The 18854-nt window shown below is 46.4% G+C and overlaps 1 protein-coding gene across 9 annotated transcripts in view; it reads left to right on the top strand.

Moving 5' to 3' along the window:
* The first annotated feature begins 350 nt into the window (after positions 1–350).
* The window catches only part of LOC114661632 (sulfotransferase 1C2-like), a 56486-nt gene continuing 37982 nt past the window's right edge, over positions 351–18854 (top strand). For 2 of the 9 annotated variants that reach the window (XM_051934763.1, XM_051934762.1), the window contains exons 1-7: positions 351–497; positions 3636–3838; positions 3966–4094; positions 4181–4278; positions 4764–4890; positions 6114–6208; positions 6304–6484. In XM_051934763.1, coding sequence (XP_051790723.1) covers positions 3640–3838; positions 3966–4094; positions 4181–4278; positions 4764–4890; positions 6114–6208; positions 6304–6484 — 829 coding nt within the window. In that variant the 5' untranslated portion in view covers positions 351–497; positions 3636–3639. Of the gene's footprint in view, positions 498–3635; positions 3839–3965; positions 4095–4180; positions 4279–4763; positions 4891–6113; positions 6209–6303; positions 6485–6575; positions 6805–18854 lie in introns of those variants that run through there. The other 7 variants (XM_051934764.1, XM_051934765.1, XM_051934768.1 and 4 more) reach the window with 5 other exon arrangements.

Consider the following 18854-nt stretch of genomic DNA (forward strand, 5'->3'; position numbering starts at 1 on the left):
GGTGGGAGGCCCCCTGTACGAGATAACAATGCTGGTCTGGAGCGCCCCAGCGAATGATCTGCTGACCCGGAGTGAATCAGCACAATCGCCCGTAAATCAGCTGTACTGCAGTTTAATAGGAGTGGTGGTCTTATTGCCACCTGTAAAGCGTGAAGTGCAAAGTCACCGTATAAAATCACATGCGGCGATCGTTTTAATTGGTTTACATGAAACATTCATATGGACTCGAAGGTATGTGAGGATCCAAGGTTGGGTTTTTGATCTGCGCTGTCAATTGCTCTTAAAATCTGTTATCTCAGGGCAGGTGTGTCATAAATAGTTAAAAAAAAAAAAGAAAGAAGTGCCTAACCCATCACCTTGTTTGCCCAATGCGGCCAAAGTCCACCAGTCTTATTATTTTGTTATTGCGCTGCCCCATCGGAGGATCAGAAGACACTCGTCAGATCGGCGCAGCAGTCGGGACGTCAGAGGGATCAGCAGCGGGACACTCACTTTAGGTAATGGGGAGTATCGCCTGTTGTGCGAGGCGCCTGGTGATGGCGATCGGTCTGTCAAACCAATCGATTCAGTGATTGATTAAGTGCGGGGCGGAAAGGTGTGACCGCTTAAAGTCATCGGCGGATCAGCGGTGGAGTGCAGAGACATCGATGTCGGCTAACGGCGTTTGTCTCTCAGGCTTTCCCCGTAAGTATCAGCGTGGAGACCCTCAGCTCTCCGCCCCCCTCTTCAGCCATTCGTAAGAAAGCAGCCAGCATGAGTGACAGGCTCAACCAACACATTGCAACGTACCTGTGGAATAGGGGTGGGAGATCGAGTATGGTGTCACTTTGAGTGTTTAGATGGGATCGTCATGGACGGACCACCAGCCACACCACCGGCACTTCAAGACAGCTCATCCACCTGAAGCTAAGCGTGTTTGTGCCTGGGCAGTACTTGGATGGGAGACCACCTAATAATAATACATTTTATTTATATAGCGCCTTTCCCATGCTCGAGGCAGAGGAGGGGACGCTGGCACACGCATGTTGCTGCCGATCTTCCCTGTCATCACCCACCTAAGGAACAGCTTGGGTTGCTGCTAGAAGAGGTGTCGTTGAGGCCAGCAGGGGGCGCTTACCCTGTGATCTTTGTGTGACTCCCAGCACCCCAGTGCAGCGTGGTGTCCTTCCCAGTAGATGTCAAACTGAGGTCTCAGCTCTCTGTGGTCAAATGAGATCCCTGAGTATCTTTCCGAAAGAGTAGGGTGTCCACACTCTGGTCATTCAGGCAATCCCAGTCTACCTCTCTCACTCTTTCATGACCTGTAGTGGGTGTACTGGGTGCAGAATGGCTACCATCACATCATGAGGGTGAATGCTGCTACACGTGCTTCTCCGCTGTCTGTGTAAAATGCTTTGAGTAAGTTAGAAAAGCGATAAAAATAAATGTAACCGTCTCACTAAGAGGACCCGCAAATCGGTGACAGACCACCACAGATTTCAGGGTGGGTGTGTAGTGCGCGGGGTTTAATGTGGCCATCGCCGTGTTTGTGAACTTTCCAGGTTTGCAGGTCGCCAGTCTCCCGGGATTCTTCCACAGTAAGCACTGGCATCTCTGATAATCAAATCGGCTTTCTGCCCACCACCGTCAGTGCCACGCCGTGTTTGAATCGGACACCATCTATGGCACCTTAGGGTTTGAGATCTCACAGCTGAGCGATTCTTCATGTGGTCTTCACTTTGTGGGAGCCTTAAATTGGACTGAGTCCTCAAAAATCAACAGATGTTAGCGAAAATACGACAAGGGCAAAAAACGATTATGTAAATCTTTTATTACAACATAGTAACTAAACCTTATAATAATTACTCACTCTGAAGTGAATTAACATGTCATTAATGGCAATCACACTCGGTGACAGGGGTCGGCCCAAGCTGCCTGTGGTCTTGTAATTGAAGAGTCAAAGCAAATGAGTGAAATGAAGGAATGCCAGGCTTTGGGTGGCAAGAATGTCAAAGTATGGATGGCCACCTCAAGCACTGAACATCTACCCCAGAGCTTCTGCTTTTGCTTCCAGGTTGCTTTGTCAGTGACACGGACATCAAATCAGCAATCAAAGGACCAGCTCTGTGCCAACTGGCACTCCATGTGACAGCTCAGAGAGGGCGGGGCTTCTAATTTGCATATAAATACAGTATTGGGTGGGCCTTTACCAAACCCACCTCCCCCCTCCGCAGGTGACACTTTACCTCTGCTTTAGGGGAAGACGTGGGGCTTTGTGACCGTTCTCAAAAGTTTGTCTGTGGAAAGACCCTGTACACACATACACACCCCACCTACACACACTAGGCAGTCTCGGAAATCACCCATGACAATGTCAAAATGGCTAATATGTGTGTTACCTATAACACTGGACCACCCTGAGACCTCTGTAGGAAGGGAAACACATTGACCGTAGTCATCTCTTATATAGTGCCTTTCATATTTAATAGCCTCTCTATCTAGTGAATTGTGAATTTAACTTCTGTCTATATTACATAATGCCTGTGATATGTGTCTATGTCTATTCCTATTATATATTGCCTTTACTCATCTTTCTATCTATCTACCATATAGTGCCTTTTACATCTGTCTGTATTACATGTATTATAGTGCCTTACATATTCTCCTGTCTGTTATGTAGTGTATTCCATATCTAGCTATGTAATCCTGCCAACTACGCTATTTATCTATCTGTGCGATCCTGCCAACTATACCAAATACTGCATACCTGCTAGTGAGTTTATGTCTGTCTAATCCTGCCAACTATTCCAAATTCTATCTCTCTATCTGTCTACACTGTATACATTGTGACAATAAGAGATGAGAGATTATAGATCTTTGGGGCACCCAGAGGCAAAGCCCGTATAGATGTGAGTCTCCAAAACAGACTGGCCGAGATGATGGAGCTTCTGGTATTTAGGCTCCTGGCAGGAAGAGGCAGGTCCAGGCAGGCAGACACCGGCAGTGATGTCACAGATGTCACGATTGTCAATCTTCCATTCTGCAGCGAGAGGAAGAGAAGAGGCAGCGGTCGACAGCACCCTCTGGCTTTCCGGTGGGAAACTACAATTATCTGAGTCCTTAAACTGTCCCCATGCACACACGTGTGACAATATATACTAGTACATCAAAGACGTTGCTCTTGGTGTACACAGGGCGGCTGTTATCAATCTTCAAATGACCAGTGGAGGCCCAACATCACACGATGAGAACCTCCTGGCCACATTAGCTGACCAAACCCATTCTGCACCAGTTAAATTCACCCCATCTTAAATCAAACAGGCAGAGTGGCTCAATGGCTGAGTAGTGCGACTACTGACCACCTGGCATTGCATTCATCACGGACTCACTGAGCCCCTCAAGTCCCTCCACACATGCACGATGGGTGTATTCACATAAAGGGGGCGTTCACTCCATACAGGCGCTATATACATTTGTGTAGAAGCTGAATCTAACACTTAGCTGTAGCCCCCTTGTTTGTGCCTGAGGTGGTCCTATGGCTGTTGATGTGTCAACTGGATTTTGATCAGCAGACATTTGTCTGGACAGTTTGTTCCACAGGTCTCTGAGTGGGTCTCAAGTCTCCACGTTTATGCTGCTATTTTGCGTCTCCACAGTGCGATGTCTGAGTCACTTGGTGCTCCTCATCATGAAGCCTGCAATTCAGGACCCCCAAACCCAACCAGAAGAACTGAGCGTCAGAGACTTTGTGATGTTAAAGGTGTTCCACTCATCTCATCCATGCATGAAATCTTTGGCAGGGTAGAAAAGTTCCAGGCCAAAGCAGATGATGTTTTAATAGCCACCTACCCCAAGGCAGGTGAGTGATGGTGACACACAGATGACAAATGGTTAAGGGAGAAGCAAGGAAAGTGAACTGTCATGTCACCCAAGCGCCATCTGCAGGTACTGAGCATCACTTCATGTCTTTTTAATTCTTCACCAAGGTACCACCTGGATGATTGAAATCATGGACAGCATTCGCCAAGGTGGCATCACAAAAGAAATCAAAACTATCCCCAGCCATGAGCGCGCCCCATTTCTGGAGATGAACAGAATAGACACTGTGCCAGCAGGTAAGCATCTCCATGCCAAGGTAAGCCGACAACAGTGGACTCCACAGGGACCCCCTATGTCTCTTGTTGTTTTGGTGTCTCTTCAGGTCTGGACCTTCTGAAGGACCTGCCATCTCCTCGACTTGTGAAAACTCATCTCCCATTCCAGCTGGTGCCACAGTCCTTCTGGGACAAAGGGTGCAAGGTAAGCACAGGGGTGTCATCATCATCATCATCATCCCGCTCCACTACACTTGACCTGCTCCACCAAAGTCATCTTAACCCCAGGAGTGTGATGTTTAATCCATGGCTTCCTCCCATGTCTCTGTCTTCTTTACCCGTTCATGTGGTTATGGGCTGCATTTGGCCAACATTAAGCCTGAGAGGCCTCAGCCTTGTGCTAAGTCATTAGGTCCTGCTCAGATGGTTTGGTATGTTGCCTTTTCCAAATCTTTTTGTTAATAAGCTTAATTTAAAACAGTGTTATTTTTCTTCTTTGGGCCAAAGGGTTTGGTTTCCAACCTATTTTTTGGATTTCATGGGTAGATATGACTAATTTTTCTTTTGGAATTTCTAGGAATTGTTCTGGAGTTTGAAGCCTTTTTTTGAGCTCTTTGGGCTTGTATGTCACAACCATGAGGTCCACAAAGCACTGGTCATTCTTTCTTTATCTATTTTACTCTTTTCCAGACAATTTATGTTGCCCGGAATGCCAAGGATGTCCTCGTTTCATACTACTTCTTCCATAAGATGGCCACTAGCCTGCCAAATACGGGCACCTGGGATGACTTCTTTGAGAGCTATCTGTCAGGAAATGGTGAGCAGGTCCACTAAGACCTCTAATTTCTATGTTCTTAATGGTTGACTTCATAGGCAGGTTCCATGATCCATGGAGTTATTTTCCTTCTTCTTCTTTATACGGATGGCAGCTTCCCATTTTCCAGGGCCCCAAGGCTCAAACCTCTAATCCCTCTGTTCCTAATGGCAAATTTCTTAGTTTGTGGTCATAGGCAGGCACCCTGACCTGTGCAGTCATGGAGTCATATTTCATTTGAGAAGATCAAGAAGAGATACACATTTTCTCCTTATGGCATCACTAAATACATCTGCCTGTCTATAAACATCTTCCTGTTTTCTTGGTGGTGCTTTCATACAGTCTCTGTGGACTGCTGCGCACCTTCAGAAGGTTACATTTCATGCCCACGGAGTCCTAAAACTGCTTGGTCAGGCTAGCGGTCGGGTCTGTTGATTGCAGTCTTCTCCGATTGAACTGAATTGAATTCCTTGATTGTCGTTGTAATCAGTACAATGAAATGAACGTGCAACTCCTCCATAAAATGCACCTGTTATAAAATTATAAAAAAATAAACAATAAAACAGTATAAATGTACAATATGAAAACACAAGTACACTGGACATAGACATATAGTGCAAATGGTTCATAAAGTGGTGCCGTTTAGGTAATGATAATGAATTATAATGCATGATTGTAATGATGAACTGATTCATAGCTCTTGGGATGATGTTGTCTCTGTCTCTGAGCATTCAAGGTCCATACAGGAAAGGCTCTGAAGTGTTTGCTGGACGGGAGAAGTTCAAGTAGACTGTTGTGTCATCTGCAAATTTCATGATGGTATTGGTGGGTATACAATTGTGAGTGAAGAGAGTGTAGAGGATGGGGCTCAGTACACAGCCTTGTCGGGTGCCAGTGTTCTGGGTTATGGTGGAGGAGAGATGAGGGCCCAGCTGTACCACCTGAGGGTGCTGCAACAGGGAGCTGAGGATCCAATTACATAGTGGTATGCTGAAGCCCAACTGGTGCCATTTATAGATGAGCTGGGAGGGTACAACAGCATTGAAAGAAGAGCTACAGTCTACAAGTAGCATCTTCACGTATGTGGCCTGTCCCTCCAGATGAGTCAGGGCTGAGCGCAGAGCTAGAGAGGTGGCATCCTCTGTAGCTTGGTAAGCAAACTGATACGAGTTCCTGGAGGTGGAGGGGTCTTACTCCACTATCTTCTCTTTTCTTTTTCTTATAAGTGGCGTGGGGCTCCTGGTTTGATCACGTGACAGGTTGGTGGGACGTCAGGGAAAAGCACCAGATCCTCTATGTCTTTTACGAGGACATCTTGCAGGTGAGCCTTCATCTCTCACTTGGAAAGTTGTCTCTTTGCACCAGGGTATCAGGTGGGTGTCCCTGATGATGTGCCAATTTCTGCCAATATTTCAGGACCCGATGCGGGAAGTGGAGAGGGTGGCACGTTTCTTGGGTCACACACTGGATAAAGGCACAATTCAGGAAATCGTGAAGCACACCTCCTTCGACATGATGAAGGACAACCCCATGACTAACTCCAGCACAGTGCCCAACACTCTCATGGACGTGAGCATCTCACCCTTCATGAGGAAAGGTCAGTGCAGATCAAGTCTGCTGTCTCCAGTCTCATTCTCTGGGGATCTCACTGCCCGACCGTTGTTACTGTTCCTTAATTGTTCATTTAGGCCAAATGGGAGACTGGAAGAACCACTTCACTGTGGCTCAGAATGAAAGGTTCGAGGAGGAGTACAGGCAGCGAATGGCCAAAACATCACTGCGTTTCAGAACGGACCTCTGAGCTTGGGACGAAACTGAGGGAGTGGATACATCTGTCTTACGGCGCTTTGGAGCCCTCTGCTGGACATCTAGTGGATCGCTTGTGTGTATCTAAATATGAAACACTTGTAAAGGTCATCCAGTCTGCTGTCTCGTGTGTGTATTGTGTGTGAAAACCTGCTCAAGCCTCTTCAGTCTAATTCAGGGCCATAGATACCCAGAAGCACTTGGTACAAGACAGGAGCCAAACCTGAGCCAGGGGGTAGCAGACCATCACAGAGAAAATTCACAGTCCTAGTCAGACTCACAGTGGGGTACATTTAAATATTCAACTCCATTTCAAAACATCTTCCCTGCATAATCTGTTATGATATTTCAAGTTAAAAATTATATAATGAAGTTTCAGAATTCATTGACTTTGTTGAAGTTCTTTAGGTGTTTACACTTTTGCTATAAAAATTCTTTCCTTAATCTTGCAACCCTGAATTGGAATAATGGAAGAAGTTCAGACCACCAGGAATGAATCGGGTCACCCGTGTGCAGTCCAATGTGAGTTTGATTTGATAGGCCGGGCTCACAAATTTTAATACCAGGCTTTGGCCCCAAAGCAGGCCTTCCAGGAGCCCCCGAGGCCTAATTACCAAAAATAAACCACCGTGATGCTCCGAGTGCCCACAGCCGGAGGCTCTTCTGTCTCCCGGGACATCGATATCCATCTATCCATTCCATCCATCCTCTTCCGCTTATCCGAGGTCGGGTCGCGGGGGCAGCAGCTTGAGCAGAAATGCCCAGACTTCCCTCTCCCCGGCCACTTCTTCTAGCTCTTCCGGGAGAATCCCAAGGCGTTCCCAGGCCAGCCGAGAGACATAGTCCGTCCAGCGTGTCCTGGGTCTTCCCCTGGGCCTCCAGGGAGGCGTCCAGGAGGCATCCCGATCAGATGCCCGAGCCACCTCATCTGACTCCTCTCGATGCGGAGGAGCAGCGGCTCTACTCTGAGCTTCTCACCCTATCTTTAAGGGAGAGCCCAGACACCCTGCGGAGGAAACTCATTTCAGCCGTTTGTATTCGCGATCTCGTTCTTTCGGTCACTACCCATAGCTCATGACCATAGGTGAGGGTAGGAACATAGATCGACTGGTAAATTGAGAGCTTTGCCTTATGGCTCAGCTCCTTTTTCACCACGATAGACCGATGCAGAGCCCTCATCATTGTGGACGCCGCACCGATCCACCTGTCGATCTCGCACTCCATTCTTCCCTCGCTCGTGAACAAGACCCCGAGATACTTGAACTCCTCCACTTGGGACAGGATCTCGCTCCCAACCCTGAGAGGGCACTCCACCCTTTTCCGGCTGAGGACCATGGTCTCGGATTTGGAGGTGCTGATTCCCATCCCAGCCGCTTCACACTCACCTGCGAACCGATCCAGAGAGAGCTGAAGATCACGGCCTGATGAAGCAAACAGGACAACATCATCTGCAAAAAGCAGTGACCCAATCCTGAGTCCACCAAACCGGACCCCCTCAACACCCCGGCTGCACCTAGAAATTCTGTCCATAAAAGTTATGAACAGAATCGGTGACAAAGGGCAGCCCTGGCGGAGTCCAACTCTCACTGGAAACGGGTTCGACTTACTGCCGGCAATGCAGACCAAGCTCTGGCACCGATCGTACAGGGACTGAACAGCTCTTATCAGGGGGTCCGGTACTCCATACTCCCGGAGCACCCCCCACAAGATTCCCCGAGGGACACGGTCGAATGCCTTTTCCAAGTCCACAAAACACATGTAGACTGGTTGGGCAAACTCCCATGCACCCTCCAGGACTCTGCTAAGGGTGTAGAGCTGGTCCACTGTTCCACGACCAGGACGAAAACCACACTGTTCCTCCTGAACCCGAAGCTCGACTCTCCGACGGAACCTCCTCTCCAGGACCCCTGAATAGACTTTTCCAGGGAGGCTGAGGAGTGTGATCCCTCTGTTAGTTGGAACACACCCTCCGGTCCCCCTTCTTAAAAAGGGGGACCACCACCCCGGTCTGCCAATCCAGAGGCACTGTCCCTGATGTCCATGCGATGTTGCAGAGACATGTCAACCAAGACAGCCCTACAACATCCAGAGCCTTGAGGAACTCCAGGCGTATCTCATCCACCCCCGGGGCCCTGCCACCAAGGAGTTTTTTGACCACCTCGGTGACCTCAGTCCCAGAGATGGGGGAGCCCACCTCTGAGTCCCCAGGCTCTGCTTCCTTTTTGGAAGGCATGTTAGTGGGATTGAGGAGGTCTTCGAAGTACTCCCCCCACCAACCCACAACGTCCCGAGTCGAGGTCAGCAGCGCACCATCCCCACCATATACAGTGTTGACACTGCACTGCTTCCCCCTCCTGAGACGCCGGACGGTGGACCAGAATCTCCTCAAAGCCGTCTGAAAGTCGTTCTCCATGGCCTCCCCAAACTCCTCCCATGCCCGAGTTTTTGCCTCAGCAACCACCAAAGCTGCATTCCGCTTGGCCTGCTGGTACCTATCAGCTGCCTCCAGAGTCCCACAGGACAAAAGGGACCGGTAGGACTCCTTCTTCAGCTTGACGGCATCCTTCACCGCCGGTGTCCACCAACGGGTTCAGGGATTGCCGCCACGACAGGCACCGACCACCTTACGGCCACAGCTCCGGTGAGCTGCCTCAACAATAGAGGCACGGAACATGGCCCATTCGGACTCAATGTCCCCCACCTCCCTCGGGATGTGGTCGAAGTTCTGCCGGAGGTGGGAGTTGAAGCTACTTCTGACAGGGGGCTCTGCCAGACGTTCCCAGCAGACCCTCACAACACGTTTGGGCCTACCAGGCCTGACCGGCATCCTCCCCCACCATCGAAGCCAACTCACCACCAGGTGGTGATCAGTTGACAGCTCCGCCTCTCTCTTCACCACAGTGTCCAAGACATGTGACCGCAAGTCCAACGACACGAACACAAAGTCGATCATCGAACTGAGGTCTAGGGTGTCCTGGTGCCAAGTGCACATATGAACACCCCTATGCTTGAACATGGTGTTCGTTATGGACAATCCGTGATGAGCACAGAAGTCCAATAATAAAACACCGCTCGGGTTCAGATCAGGGGGGCCATTCCTCCCAATCACGCCCTTCCAGGTCTCACTGTCATTGTCCACGTGAGCATTGAAGTCTCTCAGCAGAACGAGGGAGTCCCCAGAAGGTATGCCCTCTAGCACCCCCTCCAGGGACTCCAAAAAGGGTGGGTACTCCGAACTGCTGTTCAGTGCATACGCACAAACAACAGTTAGGACCCGTCCCCCCACCCGAAGGCGAAGGGAGGCTACCCTCTCGTCCACCGGGGTAAACCCCAATGTACAGGCTCCAAGTCGGGGGGCAATAAGTATACCCACACCCGCTCGGCATCTCTCACTGGGGGCAACTCCAGAGTGGTAGAGAGTCCAGCCCCTCTCAAGGAGATTGGTTCCAGAGTCCAAGCTGTGCGTCGAGGTGAGTCCAACTATATCTAGCCGGAACCTCTCAACTTCGCGCACTAGCTCAGGCTCCTTCCCCTTCAGAGAGGTGACATTCCACGTCCCAAGAGCCAGTTTCTGTAGCCAAGGATCGGACCGCCAAGGTCCCCGCCTTCGGCCACCACCCAACTCACACTGCACCCGACCTCCTTGGCCCCTCCCATAGGTGGTGAGCCCATGGGAAGGGGGACCCACGTTGCCTCTTCGGGCTGTGCTCGGCCGAGCCCCATGGGTGCAAGCCCGGCCACCAGGTGCTCACCATCGAGCCCCACCTCCAGGCCTGGCTCCAGAGGGGGGCCCCGGTGACCTGCGTCCGGGCAAGGGAAAACGCCGTCCAAATTTTTTATTCGTCATAGGAGGTTTGTATAACCGCTCTTTGTCTCATCCCTCACCTAGGACCAGTTTGCCTTGGGTGGCCCTACCAGGGGCATAAAGCCCCGGACAACAGAGCTCCTAGGATCACTGGGACACGCAAACCCCTCCACCACGGTAAGGTGGCGGTTTGAGGAGGGGGACATCGATATTCATAAGCAAAAATAAAGGGAAGAGAGTCCGCTCCCTTTGATCTCATTCCCAGTGCTCCATTCTCTTTCTTTCACTCGTCTGGCCTGTGCACCTTAAAATCCGATCAGGAGACCCGACATGCTGGTGAACACCATCCATAAAGTGACTTCTGTCTCAGCCACCTCGGTGACACCCGCTGTGACAGTCTAAGCCTGACTCCCCCTTCCTGACACTTTCCATCAGTCCAGCAGGACCCCTGGAGCCCCAGCTGTCTTTGTTACAGAACTGAGAAGGGCTGATCCGCCCCAAAGTTCTACCACAGGACATCCCGTCATCCTCGCCTCCCTGTCAGTTTTGCTCTCTTCCTTTTTCAACATTGGCAATGGTAACTAATTGGTATAATAATTAGCTCCAGGACTAGCCAAGGGTCCTGAAGTGAATTAACGTCTCAGTGCAGAGGGGTAGGCCCGAACTGCCGGTGGTCTTGTAATTGAAGAATCAGAATGAGAAGGAGCAGAAGTGAAGTGTGCGCGAGTTCTAAAATGAAAAACTCGGGCTTTAGGTGACAGGATGGCCACCTCAAGCACTGTGTCGCAAACCAGCTACTAAAGCAGATGGCCTGCTAGGAGTTCAGGACCGACCAGGACTGAGGGGGCAATAAGAAAGGCAGACGGGAAAAAAAAGGGAGATTTTACTCGGGTTTTGCCTCAGTAGAGTTCTCCGTTCCCCTCCTTTCTCCCTTTTGTATTCTTGATTACGCAGCCTTTGTCAGAATGGCTCAAATCTCACAGACTTACAGTACCACTCTTTATCAGGTGTTGTACTTTAGAACTTCTCCCCACCTTCCCTTCCACATCTCTAACCTGAGGCAATTACAAAGAGCAAAAGACAAGCAGGAGTTAAGTTACAACTCAAATAATGTGATGAAGACCATGGAGAGGCTGCTGCTTCACCACCTGAGGCCACAGGTCTACCACGCCCTCAACCCTCTGCAGCTTGCATACTAGGAGCAGGTGGGAGCCATCATCTACATGCTACACCGATCCTTCTCCCACTTGGACAGAGGCAGTGGTGCTGTAAGAATTATGTTTCTAGACTTCTCTAGCTCCTTCAACACCATCCAACCTCTGCTCCTCAGGGACAAGCTGACAGAGATGGGAGTAGATTCATACCTGGTGGCATGGATCTTGGACTATCTTAAAGACAGACCTCAGTATGTGCGTCTCGGGAACTGCAGGTCTGACATTGTGGTCAGCAGCACAGGAGCGCCGCAGTGGACTGGACTTTCTCCAGTCCTGTTCAGCCTATATACATCGGACTTCCAATACAACTCGGAGTCCTGCCACGAGTTCACTGACGACACTGCTATCGTGGGCTGCATCAGGAGTGGGCAGGAGGAGGAGTATAGGAACCTCATCAAGGACTTTGTCCAAGAAACACGCACTTCCCGTTTACAAATCAACGAACAGGAGACTGAACACGTGCACACACCTACAGCCCCGAGTCCTCCCAGAACTTCACACATTTTAATATGCAAATCAACATGAGTAGCCGCTTTTCTTCAGTGCTTTGTTAAAAGACAATGGAAAAAAAAGAATTTCAGTGAATACGAAGCGGAGGCAAAGAAAAACGTACTATTGGGTGGCTACAGCAGTGGTATAAACAACAATTAAAAACTGATGGAGTGATACAGAGAGGTGGAGACACTCCAAAGTCCAACTCCAGAAAGTCGTGAAGTGCCAGAAATAAAAATAAAAAAAGTGGTCGGTTATCAAAGTCGATATGAAAAGCGAGTCGCAGCCCACCGTCTGTTAATTCTGTTTCAGTCAATAGCTGACCTCCGTGTGGAGCACGCGAATCCACCCGTAGATGCTACTCACACACACACACACACACACCTCTGCCTCAGAAACCCCCAGGAGACCCTCCGGTTGTGTTCGGAGTCACAGGCTGCTATAAGAGATGTGGCCAATTAACTTAAAATATAAGGGTGTACTGTGCGATGCTGAATACAAATTAAATGAATTGGTTACAAAATAAATGCTGCATCTGACTACCTGTCTTTACATTTGGCTGATTACATTCAAATGAAGTTGTAACGCTGTCCGATGTGACACCCGCTCTGTGGACTGTAGAGCAGCACATGAAGAGTGGAAATGCTTTCTATTTATGTAACTAAATTCATTCTCTGAATGCGCCTTTGTCAGGCCACAGACTCAAAAACAACAAACACACACACACACACACCATTAGGTCTTTGAATTTTTTAAAGTAGGCTATGAAAATAACAAAAGAAGTAAAGCAGGTCAATCTTAGAGGCCCAGAAAAACTTGATATGTAAAATACTTTTCTATTGACAATGCACAACATTTGTACGTATTCAATTAAATGTAATAAAAATAAGATACTGAACCAATGCTGAGAGGTCACAGGCACCAATAGTTTTATTTATTCATTAGTTCATATTTTATAAAAAATGCATCATTAAAAACGTGTTTACTCTGTGCATTTGTTCATTCTTTAAACATTAACATTATATATAATAAAGACAGTTTTAGCCTAAACCATAACTTTAACATTTTATGCAGGTATGCATTTTGTGAAAATCCAACTACGTTTCTGGTCAGTTTGCATTATTCACACAGCGTCACTGCTACTGTTGAAGGAAACGTTAAAGGCCACATGCAAAATTAATCTTTATCTATAATACCTACTAATAATGTCCGTTTGTCTGTCCAGGATTTTAAATCACCTCGCAAACCAATTGAACAATTGACCTGAAATTTGCTCCACATACACTACGTGACATCTACTGTCCGCTTTCGGGGTGATGATTGACCTCCAAGGCTATTCCTCTTTCTATTTTATTGTAGAATCAACTCCCGGCAGCGGCCAGCAGGGCGGCGCATGTGTTCAGGCGTCGTTCTCATCCTCACCACCTTCACCGTCACTTCCCCTACCTCGTCATATCTTACATTATTCTTGAGACAGATTGAAGACTTAAGTGCCATCTCTAGTGAAACATTAAGGAATTGCAGCACAAACACTGACTTAATCAGTTTTAACACGAAAAGATCCCAACAAAAGAGAAGAAGAAGCGGGCTGCTAGGGTGGAGAGAAGAAGAGCAGCTGAGGAAGCAGCAAGCACATCAACCTCTGAGCAAATGACTGCTAAATGTACAGAGAAGGAGAGATGATGAGAACTAGAAGGCAAGTGTACTCACTGCGCGTTAGCGTTCTTGTAGCGCATGCGCCATTACTGGTTTAGTATAACGTGAGCAGTCCTTCATTACTTAACAGAAACAGATGCGTGACATGAGAACTTGAAGCAGACTCTGCCTTTATCCAGTCTGCATTCTCCATACGGCATCAGTGCGGAATTTAACTGTTCACGTGCAGTGCATACCATTAAAATGAAAACTACTGACAACAGAGATAAATTGATGTTCACCATGTCGATTGTTACACACAACACTCACTACCACAATCAGTAAAGATGACTTTACAATTCAGTATAGCAAGCAGAAAGAAAAGTATAGATTTCCAGTTCATTCATTTTATTTTGAATGTCCACTCATATTTTGCAATCATCACCATCATGAAGTCTTCTTTCCGGACACCTTGCTGAACAAATCTGTTATTTTTGTGCATCTTTTGGCCTCTTTTCAATATTTTTTTCTCGTTCTTTCCCGTTCCCTCTCCGCTCCACCTTTTCTCTTCTTTTATTCCCTTTCAAATAATGGTAGCGTCACTACACGAACACCGGTCTCACCGCACTATTCTTTTGTGTTGTGTATGATCCGCCACAGTTGACATGATGATCGTTTTATTGTTTCATGGAAAACAAAAAAAGAAACATCACGTCGCCTATTCAGTCACCACGTCAGCATAGCGCCATGGTACAACTGTCAGAGCGCGAGAGACGCACTTTAAAATATTAAAATGAAGTCAAAACGAGACACGTTCAAACTTATCATGAATTGAAGAACAACAGGCACATTTAAAAACACAAATCATTCAACTTACATGCACTGTAAAAAATGCTTGACTCCCCTAACTTAAAATTATCAAGCAACTAATTTCCTCACTCTTTTTAAGTTAGCACAACTTTTTAGCAATTTGTTCTCCTTAAATAAAAAAATTAAATTGACCCAACTTGTGTTAGGGCCAGAGTTATTTGCATTACTTAAAAACTTTACTTGTGTCAACTCATATTTTTTACATAAGTGGAAATTAAAAAAACAAGTTGGACAACCCAACTTAAAAAAATGCAGTAACAAATGACATCACTCTTTTTAACTGATACAATGTGATACAAAATATAATACTTGAAGGATTAACTAAAAAAAGCTCATTAAATAAATGAAAAACTGCATTTGTTTAGCAAAACTGTTTATTATTGTCTCTCATCAGACATCAATGAAAACTATATCTGTTAAAATTAGGGTTAAGCAAACCACTAATACTGAACAATGTTCAACAAGAGCAAATTAAATCATCTGTTTAACAAAGGCACCTGATAAGCAGTTTTCATTTCATGTTAAAACAATTTAAACACAATAACACAAACTGAAACATTTCCCATATAACACAGGTAGTTAAACACTAAGACAATATTTTTGTGCCAGAGAAGAGATTGTTTTACTCCATTCTTTCAAGATCTAAACAAATAAAACCTAAAAGACTTTAAACATCATAAATTAAATAAAGATATTCACAAATATTAAATATTTACAAACTGCAAAAAAGACAAAACTAATAAAGGTTTGCACATCTTTTACTCTCAATCAACAGATTCTACTTATATATAATTTCTAACCTTGCATAATGAATATCAGCATAATTGATACACCAGGCTAAAGCTTTAGAACTTCCATCCATCCATCCATTGTCTCCCGCTTATCCGAGGTCGGGTCGCGGGGGCAGCAGCTTGAGCAGAGATGCCCAGACTTCCCTCTCCCCGGCCACTTCTTCTAGCTCTTCCGGGAGAATCCCAAGGCGTTCCCAGGCCAGTCGAGAGACATAGTCCCTCCAGCGTGTCCTGGGTCTTCCCCGGGGCCTCCTCCCGGTTGGACGTGCCCGGAACACCTCACCAGTGAGGCGTCCAGGAGACATCCTGATCAGATGCCCGAGCCACCTCATCTGACTCCTCTCCATGCGGAGGAGCAGCGGCTCTACTCTGAGCTTCTCACCCTATCTTTAAGGGAGAGCCCAGACACCCTGTGGAGGAAACTCATTTCAGCTGCTTGTATCCGTGATCTCGTTCTTTCGGTCACTACCCATAGCTCCTGACCATAGGTGAGGATAGGAACATAGATCAAAGAGGTAACGTGGGTCCCCCTTCCCATGGGCTCACCATCTATGGGAGGGGCCAAGGAGGTCTCGTGCAGTGTGAGTTGGGTGGTGGCTGAAGGCCGGGACCTTGGCGGTCTGATCCTCGGCTACAGAAACTGGCTTTAGAACTTGCAACAACTTATTATTTTTTTTAAGGACAGGGTGCAAGCCGAACATTGTTCTCCAAGATTAAGAAAGACCTTCTGAATAGTCTCAAGTGTGTACTTCCATTCTTTGGGTTGATTTATGCCTTAAATATGGAGTATCCCAAACAGTACACAAAAAGCAGTGGGATAATCCGGCAGTCCTTCAACCACAACTGCCATGCTGTCTAGTGTCCCGGAATCTTCTTCATCTCTGGCCATTTCAATCATCATGATTTTCACACCTTGAGTGTCCAATTCCTTTGACTTCGTTACCTTAAACACATACCAACACGAATGTTGTAATGCACCACTGTGAGTAACAGTTGTTAGTTTTATGATGATTGGGGGATAAAGAAACTTCCCAAACAAGACTTCATTAGTGGTAACGTGAAGACCTTTCAATGCAACTGATCTACGGAGTTCAGTTATGTCTGTAGTCTGGAAAGGTGAAAGATTTATGGTATTAGAAAACAATAAAAAGGAGAGACAAGCTTTCTTGTACTGATATCACAACAATGTATTTACATTTCAAGACATTTAACAATAAATGTTAATGAATACATTTCTTAATTGCATAAATAGTTTCACATGTAACATATGTTTTATGTCGCACTTCATTGGCCGCTTATGCTGGTCAACATCACTGCTGTTCTGAGCCTTATTGTGGGAGCACAGAGGACTCGACAGGAGGCCCAATGGGGTGCCAGTTTACTAGAGGGTACACACAATTAGACAGACCCCCCAATTCTCATACACTCACACCTGGACAATTTAGTCAGACCTGAGTTGTCTTTCATTGGTTTGTGGGAGGAAACTCACTTCCCATTTAATTTAATGTTTTACATTTTTCAAATCACCATTAGAAGTATATTGGGTGATCTTTCTGCTTCTAAATTATTGGAAGTTTAAACATCACTTATTAAAGATGTAGAATTAGATGTTGAAGTTCTACATTCAGGATTACTGTTCAGTAAAATTCACATATGAAACCTGGTCTACCCGAGGATGAAGACATAAATGGAAAGTAAGGATCACATAACAGGACGGGAAAAGGTGAACACACTGAATATGTAATTTACATGAATAAAATACAACTATAATAATTTTTATGAACAAAATTTACATTGGCTTAAAATTGTCTGAGTGCGTGTGTGTTTATACTGTATATACAGTATCTGACCTGGTGCTTCATCCAGAGTGTCTCCTGGCCATTTGAAAACATTTACATAAGCATTGATATTGAGGACATGATATCAACATGGTGTTACATACAATGTCTACTGTAAGGTACAGTATGTAATGTAACAAGAATTATGCAACTAAATTGACAGGCACAATAGACATGAATGCAAGGCAGCCTCATACACATTTGTCACTAACCAGGATGACAAAAACAAAAAACCCTACGTTAACAATAATAAGTAGAAATCTTGAGAGGAAACTAAGTTTAAAATCCACATGAACTCTGAAAGCTTAGTCAAAATATAATTAGACATAATTATAGAAAAAAAAGAAATGAACTATTTGTTTGCATGACTGGCACTAACTAACCAGAACTTGGTTATCACCTGCTGATCAAGTCTTTCCAAAGGGTCCCGACTTCATCACCTCCTTTTGTTCTGAACACACCAATAAGCCCACTTGATTACATTTCCAAAGCAAACTGGAAGGTTTCGTACAGGTCAATGCCCATTATTCATTTGAATTCTCCGTACACTTGAAACATAATACAGAAATTACCAATGGCATTAATAGTTATAAAATCCCATATTGAAAAATGAAATCAAATTCACATATGACATTACCTGATGCTGTAAGAAGAGGCCTGGCCATTTCTCTTTTATGAGTGACACTAAAGGTTGTTCTTCAACAATTTGTTGTCGTCTCGTGCAGAATATAATGTCCATTTTTTCATTTAGGAGGTTCATGTTGAAATTTTGGGCGGCACGGTGGCGCAGTGGTAGTGCTGCTGCCTCGCAGTAAGGAGACCCTTCTGGGTTCGCCTCCCGGGTCCTCCCTGCGTGGAGTTTGCATGTTCTCCCCGTGTCTGCGTGGCTTTCCTCCGGGCCCTCTGGTTTCCTCCCACAGTCCAAAGACATGCAGGTTAGGTGGACTGGCAATTCTAAATTGGCCCTAGTGTGTGCTTGGTATGTGTGTGCCCTGTGGTGGGCTGGCGCCCTGCCTGGGGTTTGTTTCCTGCCTTGTGCCCTGTGTTGGCTGGGATTGGCTCCAGCAGACCCCCCATGACCCTGTAGTTAGGATATAGCGGGTTGGATGGATGTTGACATTTTTCTTCTTCAGTTCATCTACCATGGCTCTTCTTTCACATTCCAGTACTTCTTCATTGATACCTGGTGGATGGTCAGGCAGGACGTTTATCTCTGCATGCTTTGGTTTTTTAACACCTTTCTTTTTCTTTTGGTTTACTGTGACTTCAAAGCATCCAGCACAGCATAATGTTTGATGATGATTGTCCATCATGTGCTTTAGGCTCATTTTCCATGCCTGCCACCCCTTCTCAGGTCCAGGCTCAGACAAACAGGGGTGCTTAGAAACAAGTTCCCTTGCAACACTTTCAAACTCTGTGTCAGTGAGATACGCTTTGAAAGAATACATCAGCTCTGCTAATTTGTCTAAAATTTCCATTTTCATATCACGGTGCAAATTCAAAGTTGTGTGTTCTT

This window comes from Erpetoichthys calabaricus, chromosome 12 (genome assembly GCF_900747795.2).
Source record: "Erpetoichthys calabaricus chromosome 12, fErpCal1.3, whole genome shotgun sequence".
Lineage (NCBI taxonomy): Eukaryota > Metazoa > Chordata > Cladistia > Polypteriformes > Polypteridae > Erpetoichthys > Erpetoichthys calabaricus.